The sequence below is a fragment of the Panthera tigris genome, chromosome D1 (assembly GCF_018350195.1).
Source record: "Panthera tigris isolate Pti1 chromosome D1, P.tigris_Pti1_mat1.1, whole genome shotgun sequence".
Lineage (NCBI taxonomy): Eukaryota > Metazoa > Chordata > Mammalia > Carnivora > Felidae > Panthera > Panthera tigris.
This window is the reverse complement of record NC_056669.1, coordinates 112,833,832-112,852,873: the sequence shown is the minus strand read 5'-3', so window position 1 is coordinate 112,852,873 and position 19,042 is coordinate 112,833,832. Positions and strand designations below refer to the sequence as shown.

Genomic DNA, 19,042 nt, shown 5'->3' with positions numbered 1-19,042 from the left:
ACTTCTAGACAAGCATTTCGACACCCTGGAGACCTGTTCTGCCTCCTCTCCGGCAAAAAAGAATCTTGGCGGACCCCCGGGGTAAGGACTCAAGCCACTTTTATTAACAACGTCACCTGGACGAGCACAAACCTGACACCGTGTACAAACGTGTGCTTACAGCTCTCATCCAAGCATGAAGCCAGAACAGATTTTTAAATTAGCCACCAAAGGGGCGCCTGGGTGGCTCAGTCGGTTGAGCGACCGACTTCGGCTCAGGTCACGATCTCGCGGTTTGTGAGTTCGAGCCCCGCGTCGGGCTCTGTGCTGACAGCTCAGAGCCTGGAGACCACTTTGGATTCCCTGTCTCCCTCGCTCTCTGCCCCTCCCCCGCTCATGTCTGTCTCTCTCTGTCTCAGAAATAAATAAACATTAAAAAAATAATAATAATCAAAAAAAATAAATTAGCCACCAAGAAAACCACAGAAGTGGGAGCACACAGGAGTAAACCGGGGCTGCCGCTGTGTCCACATGAAGCCACAGCAGGAAAGTGCAGTGAAAAATTCGGTTCTGTGGCGGTGGCGGTGGCGCCGGCCAAGTGTCAAGCAGTCAGTGGCGACGTGTGCTAGGGTTGTGCGGATACAGAACACGTCCGAGGGTCACCTGGCCACAGCTTCGCTCTGTCCCTTCGGGAGGAAGAACCCTCTCCACATCCTCGTCAGCCCAGGGGGTGAGGGCAGCAGAGCCTGGCCCCCACGCCTTCAGAAAGCCAGCTGGGCTGTGGGGCCGGCTTCCGTGGGGGACTGGCACCACCAGGGTGTGCACAGGATACACAGTGTTTAGAGGCTGTCTTCCAGGTGGCTTGGGTCTCCCTGTCATTCAACACTGGTCTAGAGTCACCCTCTCAGCGATCTTTCCAAACAAAGACACCTCTAACAGCACTCCACAACCCCCTCCCCCCCCCCCCCCATCATGGGACAAGGGCTTGGCTGCCTGGAATCCTGTTCCAAGGTCTTCAGGCCCCGCAGGCGGACTCTCGTCACCCACCCAGGGTCCCGACCCTTGGAGCCCTTGGCATCGCCATCTCTGGTGCACCACTTCCTCCAGGGAGCCTCCGTGGATTGTCCCAAGCGACTGAGGGAAGACAAAGCGGAGGAGGTTCTTCCCGGGGCGCCGCTGGCCACAAACCCCGTCTTCCCTCGAGGCCCCTCCCGGGCTCAGGCTCGCGGGTTGGTTGCACGCGGGTCTGACCCCGCCCCCGCCCCCGCCCCCGCCGGCCGAGCGCCTGCTCCAGGGGGGAGGGGCTGCGCGCTCGGGCGGCGGGAGGCGGGGCCTTGTGGGCGGGGCCTTGTGGGCGGGGCCTGGGCGCCCTATAACAGGCGGCGCGGGGCGCGCGCCCGGCCAGAGAACGAGCGCGCAGCGGCGACAGTCACCCCAGTTGCCCCGGCCCGGCCTCCCGCTCCCCGCGCCCCGCGTCTCCGCGCCCCACCCCCCCCCCCCCCCGCCTCGCCGCGTTCCGCGCCCCGGCCCCGGGCCCGCGCCCCGGCCCCGCCGCCCGCTAGGCCCCGCGCCCCGCGCCCCGGACCGGCCCGTAGGCCGCCCGCCGCCCGCGCCGCCATGGGGGTGGAGGGCTGCACCAAGTGCATCAAGTACCTGCTCTTCGTCTTCAATTTCGTCTTCTGGGTAAGCCCCGACCGGGGTGGGGCGGGAGGGCGACGGGGGCCCCCCGAGCCCCGGCAGGCCGCGCGCCGCGCTAGGCCCCGCACAAGGGGCGCAGCCAGGACGCCAAGTTGCGGGGCCACCTGTGGGCGCCGTCCGCGGGTGGGGGTCCTGGGCGGGCACGCGAGGAGGTGAGGGTCGTCCTGGCGATGGCGACGCTGGGGGCTGCGAGCCGGGTCTCGGGGCTTCTGCGCGGCCGGGCCCAGGGCCCCCGCGGTCGGGCCGGGGCGTTCGGGGGCTTCGGGTCTGTGCCCGCTGGGTGATGGCGGTCGGTGCGGTGGGTGCGGGCTCCGAGCCGCCGGCCGCGGAGTCAGGGACCACCCGGCTTCGCGGGGACCGAGGGGGCTCGGGGGCGGGGTTCCGGGCGCCCCGCCCCCATGAGCTCATCGGGGCCACCGCCCCTGAATGGGCGGCCGGGGGGGGGGGGGGGGGGGGTGGGAGGGGGGCGGGCGGGTGCGCACTCGGTCCGAGTGTCGGGAACCGTCCACTCCACTCCGCTCCTGGCCCAGGCCGGCTCCCACCCCGGTCAGCTGCCGCCGCCCCGGGGACCGCCGTGAGGGGTCCGGGCCGCGGCGGAGCTCACACAGGAAGCGCCTCAGTACACTGTGGCCCGCGTGCTGGGCGCCCGCACCGCGGTGGCCACGCTTTGTGGGGCTGACGCCCCTGCACCCCTCACCCAGACCGAGACTGCAGCCCGGCCTCCCCCGGGAGGCTGTGGAAGCTCGGACGGGAGTGGGGCTGCGGCGGCCGTTCGGAGTTGGCACAGGACAGGCGGCCCTGAGGACCCGAGCCTCTCTGGGCACGCGGCCTGGGTCTGGGTGGATGCCCAGGTCTGGGCTGAGGTCTGGGTTTGGACATCCCCCTTTGGAAAGAGGTGCTCCCAGGATGGTCATCTCTGGGTGCAGGAGGGTCTTGGGGGCTCCAGGCTGCTGACCTGCCAGTTGTGTTTTCCTGGCCTGGGTTAACCGCTGGTGTGTAACCGGTGGTGCTTTGGCACGTCTTTGCTTCCTGTCTGTGTCGGGGTTGGGGAGGGGCCCGAATGGGTGCAGGAACCCCTCTCAGGCCCTGCTCTGCCTCCCTGGGCAGTGATTGGGTGCCCTCCCGGGCCCCTCCATCCTGCTGCGCCACCACAGGCCGCTCACCCTTTCTCAGGAGGGACCCTGACAACATCTGGTGGACAGTGTGTTCCTCCAGTAGACACTGGGGGGTGAACTTTTAAAGTGGCCCCCTGAGCAAGTGTGTGGGACTGGGGACATCCGTTTTGCATCTGGACAGCCGAGGAGCCCAGAGTGAATCTCGGGGCAATGAGGTATTTGGGGTGGCGAGGACAGAGACTGGAGTGAGCTCTGGCTGGGGGTGGAGTGGGGGTGTCACAGCCCACCTGGCTGGGGAGGCACAGGTGGGGGGGGTGCCGCTGTGGCCATCGGCCTCTGCCCGGGGAGTGGGGGGCAGTGGGGCTGTCAGGATGGGCCAGGCGTGGCCTGAGCAGCCACTGGGGCCTTCACTCAAGGGGTGTTGTCAGCGTCACGTTAGCGTTTGCCTGCTGTGGCCTGGGCACGTAGGGGGCCAGGGGCACATCCAGATGCCCCTCTGCTGGCCCTTAGGCCCATCCCCTGCGAGCAGAGCCTGGGTGTGGGGTCAGGGCCGTGACCAGGAGGTGGAGGGTAGGCGGACGTAGACAATGTGCCTTGGAGTAGAGTCTTGTCCTCAGGCTGAGTGTCTTTGCTGGGTGAGTCCCTCCCCGCCGCCCAGCCTGGCAGGTCTCCAGGGCAGCCCCCACTCACCCCCCAGCTCTACTTGGGTGAGCCTGGGATTTCCCCAGGCAGCTGGGGTGAAGGCCTCACACGTCCCCAGGGGCTGCTCTGTATTGAGGCTTGAAGAGATGTTTGAGGCCTCTCCCCTCAGCAGCCACCCCGCTGAGCACTGAGAACTATGTTCCACGGTCCACGGTCACCGTGGCCCCACCCACCCCTGCGGTGGGGGCATGCAGAGCTGAGCAAGGCGGGGCTGGGGGGCAGTGCGCTCTGGCAGAGCCCCTCTCTGCGCGGGCGTCCTGCCTCTCCTGGCTGAGAGCCGGAGCCGTGGGGGTGGGTCTGGATGCTGGAGCCCCTCCCCACTGTTCCGGGCCTGGGCCTTGGCTTCCTGCCCTCTAAGGTGGAGGTCCACATCCTATCTCCTGGGGCTGGCGGATTACTAACACTCCAGTGTTCGGAACTCAGGAAATGGTTGTAGAGCGTGGATGGCCGGCAGGAAGACTGCTCTCCTGGCCCATGTGGGCAGTGCCTTGGGGAAGGGGCTTGGGGGATCCCAGAGGACGTCGGGTGAGCCCAGCCTGACTCTCACTCACTGGGCAGCCTGGCCACGGTACAGGAGCAGGTGCAGACGGGGAGCTGGGAGGAGGCTTTGACAGTGGGTGTCGGACCAGGTGCTTTTAAAAGTTCCATTTCAGAGAGTGAGGAGGCTCCCACGACGGGGGGCGGGGGGGGGGGTGCTGGCTCCTCTGGGAGGGGGTGCCGTCACCCTGCACACTCACACAGGCACGTCTCCTCCTTGTGTCAGACTTCGGGGCCCTAGGCAGCGTGCACTCCGTAGGCCTGCCCACCGTCCGCTGGGGGCTCCCTGGCCGGGCGGGCATCGGGCGGTGAGGCAGGGACGGAGTGGGGGCCGGGCTGGGGCCGAGCCTTCGAGACGGTGCCGGTGGTGCAGACACCCTGCCCGGCAGCGTGGAGATCCTCCCGGTGGGGCGGGACCCGGAGCTTCCTGGCAGAGGCGGCAGGTCCTTGGGACTCCTGCCGCTGGGGCATTTCAGGAAGGGCAGAGGCTCCCCTCCCCGGGACCTGGGGCAGGTGACCGGCACGTGTAAGGCCGCTCGCCTTCCTCGTCTGTGAAGTGGGTACGATCGCAGCCCTCTCCTTAGAGGCTGGCCGGGGAGAGTGCCGCGTGCCCTGCCCGGGCCTGGCTGCTCTTCTGACCTAATGCCTTCCGTGGCCGCCTTCCAGAGGCAGGGCAGCCAGGCCCGGCTGGGAACGGGGCTGATTAGAAGCCTCGCTAACTGGCATTTCATTCTCGCTTCCAGACAGCACATGACTGTCTGTCACTTAGCGGTTCTGTCGCCTTCCTTCCGGGAGAGGGGATGGGACCCTGGCGGGCTCCGGGTGGGGGTGGGGATTTCCTGTGCCCCGTTTCGGGGGGTGGGCCAGTGGACGGAGTGAGTGGCACAGCTTTGGGGGAAACAGCCGTTGGGCTGAGACAAGAAAAGGAAGTCTGTGGTCTGTCCTTGGAACGAACTGCCCCCCGCCTCCCAAGGATGTCTAGGCGGCGAGAGGCCTGGGACCCTGGCTGGTTCTGCTCTGGGGCTGGTGCGGTGACCTTCCTGTAGGGTTCCCACCCCACCCGCAGCTCAGGTCTGTCCCCAGGAGTTGAATTCACCCCCAATCCCTAGCTCACTCTGCTTCAAAGTCCGGACAGGGAGACGGGCCCCAAAAGCCCCCTCTCCCAAAGAATCTACCCCGTGCCTTCATATCAGTGCCTGAAACCCCGTGAGGGGAAGAACCTGGGGCAGAAAATCAATAAGGCAGAGTCCAGGCACCCGTGGGAGGGGCAGATGGCCACCTTTGCACTGGCCCAGCATTTTGGGTTGGGGATGGAGAAGCACAGGGGCTCTCCCTCTGGCCCTGGCACCCCAGGACCCAGGCCAGGGCACACGGCAAGGGCCGGGTGGTTGTCAGCCCTGGGTCTGCCCTGTGGCCAGCATGTCTCGTCCTTGACCGAGAACCCGGCTCACCCGGAGCTGGCCCTCAGGACCCTTTTCCTGGCTGTTTTCCACCTGTCTGGCAGAATGTGGTTTGACCCAGCGTGCTTCCAGAAAGCCCTAGACTTCTCAGTGCCCCCCTGCCCCCAAAGTACACATCATTTGTACTTTGGGGCCTGGCCTAAGCCCGTCCTGGTGGCAAAGCAGGTGCTAATTCACACAAGACCACTTGGGGGCTTTCCAGGTGGACCCCCAGATGCTAGGGGAGTCCCCATGGGCCAGCCGAGCCATTTCCCTTCCTGAGCTAGCTGCCAGGGACGGGGTAGCCGCCACCCCCCCTCCCTGCCCCCCCCCCCCCCCAGGCATGAGGCCTGGCCAGAGTGAGGGGCTTGGGAGGCAGGTTGGGCTGGGGGTCAGGTTGGGCCTGTAAGTTCCTCCAGTCATTGGCAAGGGTGCTCTGGGCAGGAGACCAGAGGCCAGCAGCTCAGCCAGGGCCTGGGGGTTCATGCCTCTTTGTCCCCTTCTTCTGACTTTGGAGGGTTAATCTCCCTCGCCTGCCTCCCATGAGTGGGTAACACGGTCATTGTCAAGAAGGTAAAAGACAGGAAGCCAGGGCCGTCTGCCCTGCAGAGTTGGTGAGTGGGTGACCCACCCTGGCGTCCGTGTCACACAGGAATCGTCTGTCCCAGCTGTCCCACACCCAGCTTGGCCTGGGTCATAGACGCCCTCGGGAGATGTCTAGCAGCTCCCTGTCACCTGTCTTACCTGTGCCATCACAGGTGTATGTCGAGGCTGGTTTTGCACTGCCGCTGATAGCCAACTCCTGACCGAGGACATGGACACTCAGGCTGAGACCCAGGGCCGAGAGGCACCCTGTTGCGGCTGGGGGAGCAGGAGTGGGGACTACCTGCCTCCCTGGGTCTCCAGTCCTGGGGGCCGGGAGGCCTGGCCCCCGGAGCTCAGGGCCCTTGGTCTTGGGTGAGGGCCTCCGAGAGGCAGTGGGTTTGGTAGTCACCGAGTGTGGTCCCACCCAGAGCTCACGGGGAGCTCACCCTCTCCCATGGCTGTGGCTCTGCTTGGCCGAAGGCCCACACTGCTCCCTCTGGATGGGCAGTCTTTCACTGTGTCCCCGAGATGATAAGAGCTCCGGCCCATGTGAGGTGGCCCTCCCCTGGGCCAGCTGGGCACAGGGCCGGATGTCTCCTTTGCCTGCAGCCGGGGCCCAGCTGTTGTCAGGCCCACCGAGGAGGCCCTTGCCCCGCTGTGCCTCACAGCCTGGCGTGGCTCCAGGGCTGGGGCTCCCCTGGGGCGGGGACAAGGACATCCTGACCTACTCTCTGGTCCCCTGCCCAAGCCCGCCCACCGCCCATCTCCCTCCCCGGGAGGAAGGCCAGCCCGCCTCTGTAGCCCGTCTTCTCTGGCGGGTCACCGGGACGTCTGTGCCCACATGCCCTCCCTGCAGCGGGCGGGTTTGGGGCAGGGGAGCAGCCCACTTCCTGGTTTCACTACACGGGGATTGGGTGGTGGGGTCGGGGTCTGGCCCTGCGGTGGCTCTCCAGTGTGGCCCTAGAGGTGGTAGGGTGGGCTGGGAAGTCCCAGCTGAACGGGCCCTTGAGGGCTTATGTCATGACCCCCTTCTCACCTGCTTTTAGGCGCCGGGCCAGGCGGCTTCCTGAGGTTCAGGGGCCTCGAGAGACACTTCTGCCTCCTGGCCAAGGTGAGGGTCTCTGCTCCTGGTTCCACTTCCTTCCTGCCTTGAGCTGCTCTCAGAGGCCGGGGTGGGCCCCCCCCCACCGAGGAAGGCCTGAGGTGGGTCTAGGGAAGAGTCTGGGCCTGTCCCCTCATGGTGGGTGGACAGTGAGGGCCAGCCTGCAGGAACCCAGGACCTGCACCCAGCCTGTAAGATGGCAACAGGACTTCCCCCTTCCCTACTCACCCTGTGGAGCCCATCCTAAAAGTGTCTTTTTTTTTTTTTTTTTTTTTTAAGTCTGTTCGTTTATTTTGAGGGCGGGGGAGGGACAGGGGGAAAGGGAGAGAGAAAATCTCAAGCAGGCTCCACATTCAGCACAGAGCCCCATGCGGGGCGTGATCTTATGCACCTAGAGATCATGACCTGAGCTGAAATCAGGAGGCAGATGCCCAGCCGACTGAGCCACCAGATGCCCCTGAAGCGTCTTTGCTGCGCAGCATTTCCTCCGACTTAACCTGGTGGCCCTGACGGCGTTTCTGGCCTGTGCTTCCCTCCTGGGGGGTCTCCAGCTCCCCGCCAGCCGCCAAGCCGAGTGGGTGCTTCCCCATGCCTTTTCCCGCGAGCATGTCCCCTGGAGGCGGCGGGTCGGGGAGCAGAGCTGGCGCGGAGCCCGGCACCCTCCCTCTCGGTGGACCTGCCCCCCCGCCCCTGACACCCAGGCCCCGGGCAAGACCAGCACCGCCTGGAGGGTGTCAGTGACGCACCAGTTGTCCTTGTTGCCCATGGAGCGCGTGGGTGGGACGGGGGTGACCGCTCAGCTGCGGGCCCGGGGTGCGGCTGCCCCAGGCCTGTCCGGGCAGCACCCGCTCCCTCTTGCTCCCTTTTAGCCGCTTCTTGGAAACGGCCGGCAGGCTGGGCAGGATCCCAGCACACTTGGCTGTCCCCTCCTGTTTCAGCTGAGGCTGATATTTATTAATTCTCAGAAGGGAAGAAGAAAGAAACAGAAACAGAACCTTTCATAGGGTCCTAAAGTGGCCGTGCTGTGTCCACTGTGGGACCCGCCCCTGTGACCAAACTGGCAGTCTCCTTCCTGAGTGCTGTGCCCTGGCCCGCCCTGTGGGAGCCTTTGGGGGGCAGAAGCCCTGTCAGGGGGGCAGGAGGCTGTCGGGGGGCACGGACTGGGGCCAGCGGTGCTTCCGGCAGGTGAGGGGGTCCTGTTGGGTGGGGATGATGAAGCGTGTCCGGCCCTACCGCTGATACACCTGCCGCGATGACGATGGCTGCCGGCGCGTGTCGTGAGCCAGTGTTTTCCAGGGGCGGCGTGGGAAGCGCTCTGTGACATGAGCTTACGTACCTTTATATCCTTGTCTTACGAGGGAGGGTGTGGAGGAGCAGAGTCACGGAGGTGAGCCTGAGGTGAGCGCAGGGCACCCCTGGCTGCCCGCTCTGGGCCCCACCCACTGCCGTCACTCCTGCGGTCCCTTAATGCTGGACGTCCGGGCCCCACAGTTCTGCGGTCCCTTCTTTGGCCCTAAGACCTTGGTTCTGTGGCAGGACTTCAGCACAACCTCTCCAGGCGCTTGCCACGGGCCACGGGCACCCTGGCGAGCCCAGAGTGTCGGCCTCCTCACCTTGAGGCCCGGTGGGACCCGGAAGAAACATTCACCCCCAAAGACCTTGCTTAGAAGTTCGTGGTCAGGGTTGACGGGGCAGCTGGGGGTTGAGCACAGCTGTGTCGGACGTGGAGCACCTGGCACGTGGGGGAAGCGCACACCTTGCTTGCTCAGTGCTGACCCAGGTGGACCCCTGGGGGCTTGTCACCGCGTGGAGATAAGGGACGTGGCCACCAGCCCCAGCCTCGGGGCCCCTCCCCCATCCCGGGGCGGCCAGGGGCCTGTTTTCTGTCGCTGCACGTGATTTGCATGGCTTATACTTTATTTAGAAGCTGCTCTCCACTTGGTCTGGCTTCTGTCGCTCAGCACAGTCCTCGAGCCTGCGGGCTGTCGTGCAAGGGACACACTTCCTACTGTCGGTGGCTTCGCCGTGTGGCTGGGCCACTTGGTTTCCGTTCAGACTGTCGGTTCTCCAGTTGAAGGAGAGGTCTGGGGCTGGGAACAGCGGGGCCCACGTCATGGTGGGGGCGCTCTCGTTCACGTCCCTGGGGGGACACTTGCGTCTCGCCACATGGTGGGTGTGTGCTGGGCCCGGTGGAGGACTGCCTTTCTCTGCCAGCACATGGACTTCCCTTCCCTGCCGGGGGCGCTTTCCGATCCCACCCACCACTCCCCCTGTACAGATGAGGTGACCTAAGGTGAGCATCTGCCCCCCCTCCCCCGCCACGCTGCCTGGGCCTCGTCATCTGGGAGCTGGGAATGGTCCTCACCACTGCGTTCACCTGGCTCTGCCCGGTGCGTCTGTGCAGGGCCTGGAGTGATGGGGTCCTGGCAGGGAGGGGACACTTCAGCACCAGGCGGGACCAGCTTCCGTGGGCCTGTGGTCCCGCCTGTAGTGTCTGGGGGGCGGGCTCAGCATTTCTGTTAGGACCATGCGCCCCGAGACAGGCTTGTCTCCTCCGTCCCTGGGGGGCACTGTGCTCCACACCCCGCCCCCCTCCACTGATGGGGACAGGGAGGCCAAGCTGCAGCTTGTGGCCAGGCCTCTGCGACTACAGAGGGACTACAGAGGGAGGCCCAGGACAGGGGCTTCCCCTGCCCCTCCCCCTCTGCCCTGGAACATCTCACAAAGCCGGCTCTGGACCACAGTTTCGAAACAGAACAAGTGACTGTTTCAAGCCAGAGTTGCCACGGCAACCCTCAGCCTCGACACCGCCTCCCTTGGAGCCGCAGATGGCCGCCACCTCGGGAGAAGCCGAGGACTCTGGGGCCCCTGCCCTGCCCACCCCCCTCAGCCGTCCCCTGGGTCCTCTGGCCCTCTCGCGGCTACGACAGGTGCCACAGAGAGGCACAGGATGCTGGGAGCCCGCGGCCCTGTCCTTTGAGGGCTACGCAGTGCCCGGAGTGCCACGGGAGGGGACCTTGGCCAGCAGGTGCACTGTAGGCCCTCGGCGCTCCCACGAGTGCCGAGGATGGGAAGGGCTTACCGTGCCTCCGTCTGCCCCTCCCCCACCAGACCTGGGACTCCGGGAGAAGTGAGCTGAGAAAGCGAAACCCAGGCTAGCGGGGGCAGACCGGGTGCTCTGAGGGACGTGCCAGGCAGCCTCGCCCACCGCTGATGTGCCAGCGGTCCCACCGGCCTTACCGTTAGCTGAGCCGAGTGTAGGAGGGTCTGGGAGCTGCTGGGGCTTTCCACGGGGCACCGCGCAGTGCTGGGGCTCCCAGCCATACCCTCCGCCGTCTCGGGGGTCTGCTCCCCGGCCAGGGCCCCGGGGCAGGTGCTGGGCTGGCCAGGGGGTTTCCTTGGGGTCTGCTTTCCAGTTTCTCTTCCCCATAGGACCTGTAGCTCTGGGTCTGTGTGTGAGGGTCAGCGTCTGGTGCTGCTGTGGGAAGACCCCGGCTGCCAGCACACGGATGGTGGGAAGAGGGAGAGCCGGAGGCTGGCGGCTGCATAGCCAGGCCTCCCGACCGGAGCCGAAGTTTGTAGCTCTGGGAGTACGTGCCGCCTTGGTGGGGCACCCAGGGCTGGGACGGCCCGGGGAAGAGGCTGGGGCACTGAGGGCAGCCCGGCCACTGGCCCGGGGTTGGTCGGATGCTCGTGTGGAGGCTGGGCCGGCACAGTCCGGGCTCCTCTTCGGGGGGCCCGCCCCCAGCCTCCACGGATGGCCCTGCGCCGGCAGGACAGTGAGTCCGGTGAGGGCCTCCCTGGGCCGGGAGGCCCTGTCCTCATGCCAGGCTCTGAGCAGAACCCCCGTCCTGCCCCAGCTGCTCAGGCAGCCCCTCCTCTGGCCTGAGAGCACAGCGGGCTTCCTTCTTCCTGCAGTAGCTTCCCTTCCCAGGGCCGCAGCGGCAAGGATTTCTCCCACAAACAGCCCGGCCCCTCGGCCTTGCGGCTTCCTGGATGCCACCAGCCTCAGCTGCCTCCCTCCTCTGTCATTCCCTCCATGGGTCCCGCCAGGACCCTGGTGGCATCAGACCCACCGCTCTATGTCTCTTGGCAGCAAACACCTGGGGTCCTCTCCGTGGGGTTCCCAGATGAGCCGAGGGCTGTTGGAGCCACCCCCTCGGAGGAGGGCCCAGCGGTCCCTGGGGTGCCCCGGTCTGGTGTGGACTCTGGCCAGATTTAGCAAATAAAAATACGGGACATCCAGTTAGGTTTACGCTTCAGATAAAAAATGAACACCTTTTTGACATGAGCATGCCCCATCTGATATCGGGGACCTGGTCTTCGGTATCCAGGCCTCCCTGGGGCCTCTCAGATCCCAGGTCAGCAAAGCAGACGCGTGGAGCCGGGAGGCTGCCCAGACCCCGGCAGTGTCTGTGAGCGCCACCTGGAGCGCGAGCCCTCGGACCGCTGACCCGGTGGCAGTGGGGGTCCAGCACCTGCCGCCCCCTGGATGTTCAGCGTGGCGCGGTTCCCACTCACCCCTGCGCCGCTCTGGGCGAGTAACCCTGTACCCGTTCTTTCTCCAGTTGGCCGGAGGCGTGATCCTGGGTGTGGCCCTGTGGCTCCGCCATGACCCACAGACCACCAACCTTCTCTACCTGGAGCTGGGAGACAGGCCTGCGCCCAACACCTTCTACGTAGGTGAGTGCACTCAGTCCGGGTCCGGGGCCTGGCTGGCTCCGGGCTGGGGGACCAGGAAGGACCCATCTAGGCCTCGGATCAGGACTGCTGCAGACAGACAGTCAGGACGGGCTTCCGGGAGGAGGAGGAGGCAAGGCCTGGGCCGACTTAGTGGGGCTTGCTCTGTGCTAGGCTGCTAGGCAGGTGGAGGCCAGCCAGGAAGGGCTTTTTGGGCAAGAGAGTGAGCTGGAGACAGAAAGTGGGTGGGGTCACCTCAGCCTGGGGACCTTCGGGGCCTGGGGTCAGAGGTGGTCAATGCCTGGGTGCTTGGGACAGGAGCCAGGCTCCCGGACAAAGCTGGAACTTCAAGGGGGGGGTGGGTTGTTGGGATCCCACCAGATCACCGCCGGGGACCAAATCGGGGCAGGAGGCAGCTGGGTGGGGGCCGGGGAGCTGTGTCTCCTGGAGGGTATTTCGGGGGAGGCTCCCTGGGAAGGGGTGGGGCCGGATGCCTGGGCAGCGGGACTGGCAGCTGGAGCCCAGAGGAGGGGGCGGGGGGAGGAAGACTGGGGCCCCGGGGTGGGGCAGGGGCCAGTGTGACTCAGGCCGCCCCCCCTCCAGCCACACCTTGCTGCCTTATTAGGCTTCGGCACCAGCTGTGCCCCTTCGGGGTGTCTGTCCCTGAGGGATTGGGCCCCGCCCCCGCCCACCCTGTCCTGCAGAGTTGCACTCCTTAGGTTGGTCCCCAGCCAGTGGGAGGCGGGGCCTGGCCCTCGTGTTTGTGGAGATGTTTCTGTCCTTTAAAGGAACGGCCTGGCCTGGCCCTGGCAGCTGGGCAGGAAGTGTGTGTGTGCCCTAGGGTTTGGGGCTCAGTGTAGGGGTCAGCGGCCACCCCTCTGGCCTGGTGTCCTGGGTGCCGCCTGGAAAGGGTCTGGGCCCCTCCCACGCGCTTGGGATACATGCTTGGTTGCTGAAGCAGGGATGGCCCAGGGCACCCCGGGCCACAAAGAGGATCCTCTCTGAGCTGCAAGGTTGAGAGGTCGGGTCCAGGAGCACCAATAGGGTGGCCCCTTTTTGCTCCCTGGAGATGGGAGCTTGTGACTCTGGCAGTGGTTTCCTGGGGCTGGCAGTCCCTGGGGCGTGGGGGAGGGGTCCTCCATCTCCACATTCCCAGGCTCCCCCGGGGCTGTGCAGCCCCTCCCAGGTTTGAGTCTCCGATGGACAGGGTGTCTCTGCCTACCTGCTCCGAGGGTGCACACGAGGACTGTGACCCAGGGTCTGCCACAGGTGGTCCAGGCGCCCTCAGAAACAAAGCTGTCGGCTTGGCCCACGAGTCCAAGGGCAAGGAAGTATCCTCCAGACCCACGAGAGCCTTTTCTCTCCTGCGCGGCTCCTCTCGGGCCTCTCCCTCCCCTCCCCCAGAGGTCTGAGCCGGCAACAGCTGGGCGTGGTCTGGGGTGCTGGGGGTGTGGTGGGTGTGGGCAAGTGGCTCCGGAAGGGATCCCCCTCCTGAAGGAAGCCTCAGGGCACTCCTGCTCTCCCAAAGCCTCCCCCTCACTCCAGGCCAGGGCTGGGCAGGGGAGGGTTCAGGGAGCAGGGGGGCAGGGAGGGGAGGGTCTGCTGCAGCTCCAGGCCTCCTGCTCTGCAGGGCTGTGCCTGGGCTCCAGTGGGGAAGCGGTCCCACGGGAGAAGCTCATAGACGGTCAAGTGGCCGTTTTCCCACCAGCCTGCTCCTCATAGGGGCGCCACATCGGGCTGTCACCCGGGGCCTGACCCTGGCTTGCAGAGAGGCCTCCAGCTTGGTGCTCCTGGCTCTGGGGGTGCCTGTCCTCGGAGGTAGCTCCAGCCCAGGGACCTGGGTTCCTGCGGTGCCCCCCTTCTGCCCTCCCCCACTCCATGGGCTGCCAGTCCCTGCCCATCAAGCCCATCAAGGACCAGCCTTCTGGAGCCTCCCACTGGCCCTGGTGTGGGCTGGGCCTGCCAGGGAGGCGGGGAAGCAGATGTGTCCCTGACAAGGGCTCTTTGTCCGATGTCGGCAAAGGGGGAGGTCAGCTGGGTTCGCTCAGCACCCTGGGCAGAGCCGCAGGGCCTGGTGGGTCCCTGACCTCACCTGCCAGAACCCGGCCCACAGGCTCCAGAGGAGGTGGGGCCTGGATGGGACCAGGGGTCAGGCGCCTGCTGCCGTTTGCCGAACCTCACACAGTGACCCGGGAATGGGAACTTGTGGGTCTTACGTGGCCTTGAGGATGGGGGTATCAGGGCCTGAGGGGAGGGAGACCCAGTTTGAGGGTGCTTCCCCCCTTGAGCCGGGAGCCCCCTAGGGCGGCCGTAGCAGGAGGCTTCTCTTCAGCCAGGTCCACGGAGTGCTGCCCAGAGGCTTTGGCTTTTCTGAGCCCAGTGGTTGAACCCCAGCTTCCTTCTCCCCCCCCCACCGGCTGTCCAGACAGTGGAGCCCTGGGGGTCTTGGCTCTGCGGACCGGGGCCTGGGCTGCCCACAGTGTTGGCCCTGGTGGCCGGGGGACAGGCCCAGGCTTGCGAGGCGGCTATGGCTGGCTCTCCCTGAGGGGCTCAGGGCCCTGTCTGGGTGGGTCACGGGCACCAAGAAGGGCAGCATGGCCAGGCCCGAGGCGTTCCCAACTCTGTGGTGGCCCCTCCTGCCTCCCCAGGAGCATGTGCCCAGACTGGTGGGCACCCCGGGCAGAACTGTCCCTGCCACCACATGCCATCCTCAGTGGGGTGGGGCACCGAGGCCGCCAGGCCACCTTGTCCAGCAGGCTGAGAGGCTGAGCCGAGCCCACCCCTCGAGCCCAAGGAGCCACACAGAGCCACGGGATCTGACCTCTGCCCAGGAGCGGTGGGCATGCCCTGCTGTTGGCAGAAGGGCCCCTGCAGCTGCCTCCCTCTTCCGACCCCTCAGGGCCCTGTGCACCGAGAGGGGTGGTGCTCTGTGCCCCGCCTCCCCGAGTCCCAGAAGCTTAGGAGGAGCCAGAGTGGGTGCAGGTTGTACGAGGGCCTCCCATCCTGGGGCCCGTGGGTACAGATCTGATGGCCGAGCTCTCTGTGCACCGAGCACATGCCGGGCAGTGCCGGCCTGGGCCTCACCGGCCTTGCTCCCAGGTCGTGGACGAGGAGGCCCGTGCGGGAGAGGCGCCCTCGTGGCTGGCCGGGCTGCAGGGCCCTCTCTGCTCCTCCCTGGGGCACTGGGAGTCCTTTGTCTTCCGGCAGGGGTGCCCGAGTCCTGGGCAGGGGCCGTGCGCACATGGCTGGGGAGGTCCGGGGCGGCAGGCTCTCGGGAAGCGGTGGCCTACGGGACGTGGCGCACTGAGGGCATCTGTTGCTCCCCCACAAAGGCATCTACATCCTCATTGCCGTGGGCGCCGTGATGATGTTCGTCGGGTTTCTGGGCTGCTACGGGGCCATCCAGGAGTCCCAGTGCCTGCTGGGGACGGTAAGGTCCCGGGCGGGGCGAGGGGTGGGGCACGGCTCCGGCTCCGCTGGAGGCAGCACGCGTTCACCTCTGGCGGGACCCCCTTGCCCTCTTGGAGGTGGGCTCTCTCTGTGGCCTGGGGACCTCTCCCTGTGGTTGCCTTGCTTGGTCCTGAAACCCCTCCGTGCTCGGTTGCCGTCCCGCCTGGTCCCTAACTCACGGTTCCACAGTTGCTTTTCTTGTTTTTAAAGAAAAGTCACAGAAACGATAGGGAGCGAGGCCCGGACCCACGGCCGGCCTTGGTGGGGAAGCTAAGGCCAGCCAATCCGGGAGGCGCGGGTAGCGGGCGCCGTATCATCACCCCCTTCCCGTGGGGAGAGGGAGCAGCGGGGTGCGCAGGGGACACGGGGCCCGCGGCTATGCCAGCCCCTCCAGCTGCCCCGCCACGCAGAGCCCACCCCGCGGGGATGGCGATAGGGTCGGCACACGCGGCCGGGTGCCACCGAACACCCCACGCACACCTGTGCGTCACTTGGGTGCCTGTCGTCTGCGGACGGTGAGCCCCAAGCTGCCCCGTGCCTGCTCTAATCCCCCGTTTCTCTGCCCTCCTCGGGTCCTGCACTCCGTCCTCAGTTCTTCACCTGCCTCGTCATCCTCTTTGCCTGTGAGGTAGCTGCTGGCATCTGGGGTTTTGTCAACAAAGACCAGGTGAGCCTAGGGCCGGGAGGGTGGGGCCCGTGCAGCCTGGACAGGAGGGAGGAGGGCCCTGCCGCTCAGCCCGATGGGCCTGACCTCGGATGGCAGGTGCCGTTGGGGCGCCCCCTGATGAAAGGCCACGGAGGGCTTTCTGGAGGAGGTGGCATGGGGGCCAAGTAGAAGGCAGGTCCTCCTGTCTCCCAGCACCCAGGGCGGGGTGGGGGAGGCATCCAGATCTGTCCTGGAAGCAATATCTTCCCAGAAGAGCCAGGTGAATGCTTGCCGCCCCGCACCACTGCGGGGGTTGGTCCCTGCCGTGGGTGTGACCTCACCCCTCCCACACACCCCTCCCCCAGATCGCCAAGGACGTGAAGCAGTTCTACGACCAGGCTTTGCAGCAGGCCGTGGTAGACGACGACGCCAACAATGCCAAGGCCGTGGTGAAGACCTTCCATGAGACGGTGCGGGAGGGGGCGCCGGGGGACCGGGGAGGCTGGGGGTTCGGGGCGTTGGCCTCTTGGGTGTGGCCCCAGCACGTTCCTCAGGAACAGGAGGGGCGTGGGGGACCTGGCAGCCCTGCCCCCGGAGGGTCCGGGAGCCCCCCTGGAGGGGATTCTCCGGGACCTGTGCATCCCCAGTGTGAACCAGATGAGCCAGTCGGGCTGCGGTGCCGGGGTCTCCGAGCAGCGCAGCTGAGAGGGGGGAAGGGAAGGGGAGGGGCCCCTGGGCTCAGTGCTCCCCCTGGAGTGGACCATCCAAGCCCCCCACCCTGGGCCAGGCTGGGGCAGCGGCTGGGGCTTCGGCAGCCCGTGGGGTCGCCTGGGCCATCTCCCTGCGGACCCTCTCTCCACGAGGGCCCGGGGCTGAGCACGGGTGCCCTCGCTCTCTGCAGCTCAACTGCTGTGGCTCCAGCACACTCTCCGCGCTGACCACCTCCATTCTCAAGAACAACCTGTGTCCTTCAGGCAGCACCGTCATCAGCAACTTCTTCAAGGTACGCGCTGGCGGGCCGGGCCGCCGGGCTTGCTCCCCGACTCGGCCGCCGCCACCCCTGGGCAGGGCTCGGGCGGTGGGGGGGGGGGGGGGAGGGCCGCCTGGCTGCTCCGCTGGCACTGGCAGGGATGCGGCCGACAGCCAAGCTGGGTGGTGCTGTGGCCAGTGGGGGTGCTCTGCTGGGGGGCTGGGCTGAGGCTGAGGTTTTGCTGACAGCCCCCGGGGGAGGCGAGTCTCTGCCCCCGGAGAGTGGGTGCGGACGGCGCCCTGACCTCCCAGATCAGCACCCTCCTCGTGGCGCCTAGCGACCTGAGTGGAAGACAGCACGCACAGCACGTTCCGTCTCCACGTCCATTTTAAAACGGGTGTGGTAGGGGCGCCCGGGTGGCTCAGTCGGTCGACCGTCCGACTTCAGCTCAGGCCATGATGTCACAGTTTGTGAGTTCGAGCCCCGCGTCGGGCTCTGTGCCGACAGCTCGGAGCCCGGAGCCCGCTCCGGATTCGGTGTCTCCCTCGCTCTCTGCCCCTCCCCTGCTCACGCTCTGTGTCTCTCTGTCTCTCAAAAAATAAACATTAAAAAATTTAAAAATGAATAAACAAAACGGATGCGAGATAACCTGGCAGAGACTGGGCCCCAGTCACACCTCTCCCGAGGGGTGGAACCGCTCCGTGCTCTTTCCGTAATGATCTCGTGCTGCCATACCGTGGGGGCCTGAGGACCTACGCCCCTGACCGGCTGCGGGCTGTCACCCCACAGGAGGACTGCCACCAGAAGATCGATGACCTCTTCTCGGGAAAGCTGTATCTCATTGGCATCGCGGCCATCGTGGTTGCTGTGATCATGGTGAGCGCACGGGCCGGGCATCTGACCGGGGTCCCCACTGGGTCTCCGGGTGCTGACTGTCCCGCCCGCCTCTCCCCGCAGATCTTCGAGATGATCCTGAGCATGGTGCTGTGCTGTGGCATCCGGAACAGCTCCGTGTACTGAGCGGCTCCAGCCGCTCCTGCTCCGGGGGGGCTGGTGAGAACCCTGCGGTGGCCCTAGAGTGACCGGACATCCCTGAGGGCCCCCCTGGAGGGGCTGCCACCGCCTGTGTATAGAACTTGTCCAGTAGTACTCTGCTACACTTCTTAGCCTTTTTACTTCTGAGGTTTTGTTTTTGTCCTGAAGTTCCCCGTTCCCTTTTGGGGCTGAGTCACCTATAGACGGCATGTGAGTTGGGCCTTGGGGACTGCAAGGCAAGGGCCCCTCTGCTTCTGCAGCTGCTTAGGGAGGGGCTCTGCCCGCTCAGCCAGGCTTCTCCTGGGGGCCACGTGGCCCACCCACCTGCCCCGTGGGCTGCACGGCTCATGCCTTTTTTTAACCCTCTTTCCTCTCCTGCCACTTGTCTAGAGCCGGGGCCTACAAGCAGCCTTATGCCTTCAGTGCACCTCTCCTTTCTAACTTGTCACCTTCAACTGTAATTACATCTTGAAAGTCACTCAATAAAGAAGGAAAAACCGGGCATGCTAACAAACTGGCCCCTTCCTGTGCCTGCAACATCCGAGACCCTGGGGGTGGCCGGAGGGGCCGAGGACCCTGGCGCTCGTGAGGCTCAGCTCTGCGGACCTTGCTGGGCCCAGGGTGTGCTGCCAACCTGCTGGTGGGCGGTGATGGGACCCCTGGAGAGCACTCCCCACAGCAGGTGCCCCCTTGGTGGGCCCTGTGCCACCTTCAACAGCTTTCCCCCCAACCTCCCTCCCCCACCTACTCCTGGTGTACCACCACCCAGAGCAAGCAGCTGAACAGGGCGGCCAGATAACGGGGTATAGGATGTGTTTGGGGTAGGGGGCTGCCACACTGCCCCTCCTCCTGGGAGATAGCTCTGTGGAGGACATGCATCTAAGGGTCTGTTCCTGGCCTGCCTAGCTGCTCCCTCGTAAGCATTCCCTGGAGAGGCAGGGGAGCTCCAGGCCTAAGCTGCATCTTGCAGGGGCTAGAGGGGAAGATCTCAGACACTGAATGAGGGCACCCACCCGACCCAGCGAGGTGGACTGAGGCCCAGCTGCCTGTGGGGTCAGGCTGCTTCCCCCCACTCAACACCCCGCGTGCCGGGTGAGGTCACCA

The 19,042-nt window shown here is 65.9% G+C and overlaps 1 protein-coding gene across 1 annotated transcript; it reads left to right on the top strand.

The window, feature by feature from the left end:
• The first annotated feature begins 1,526 nt into the window (after window positions 1–1,526).
• On the top strand, window positions 1,527–18,448 carry CD81 (CD81 molecule). The gene is made up of 8 exons (XM_042958318.1): window positions 1,527–1,662; window positions 11,726–11,840; window positions 15,170–15,267; window positions 15,880–15,954; window positions 16,299–16,403; window positions 16,835–16,936; window positions 17,693–17,779; window positions 17,861–18,448. The coding sequence occupies exons 1-8, from the start codon at window positions 1,597–1,599 to the stop codon at window positions 17,921–17,923; spliced, it is 711 nt and encodes a 236-aa protein (XP_042814252.1). The 5' UTR covers window positions 1,527–1,596; the 3' UTR covers window positions 17,924–18,448.
• Window positions 18,449–19,042: the final 594 nt, after the last annotated feature.

Bases quoted from the DNA above. Each gene is read 5' to 3' on its own strand.
- CD81 (XM_042958318.1), top strand. From the start codon at position 1,597: ATGGGGGTGGAGGGCTGCACCAAGTGCATCAAGTACCTGCTCTTCGTC. The intron at 1,663-11,725 runs GTAAGCCCCGAC...TTCTTTCTCCAG, and splicing joins TCTTCAATTTCGTCTTCTGG to TTGGCCGGAGGCGTGATCCT. The intron at 17,780-17,860 runs GTGAGCGCACGG...CTCTCCCCGCAG, and splicing joins TCGTGGTTGCTGTGATCATG to ATCTTCGAGATGATCCTGAG.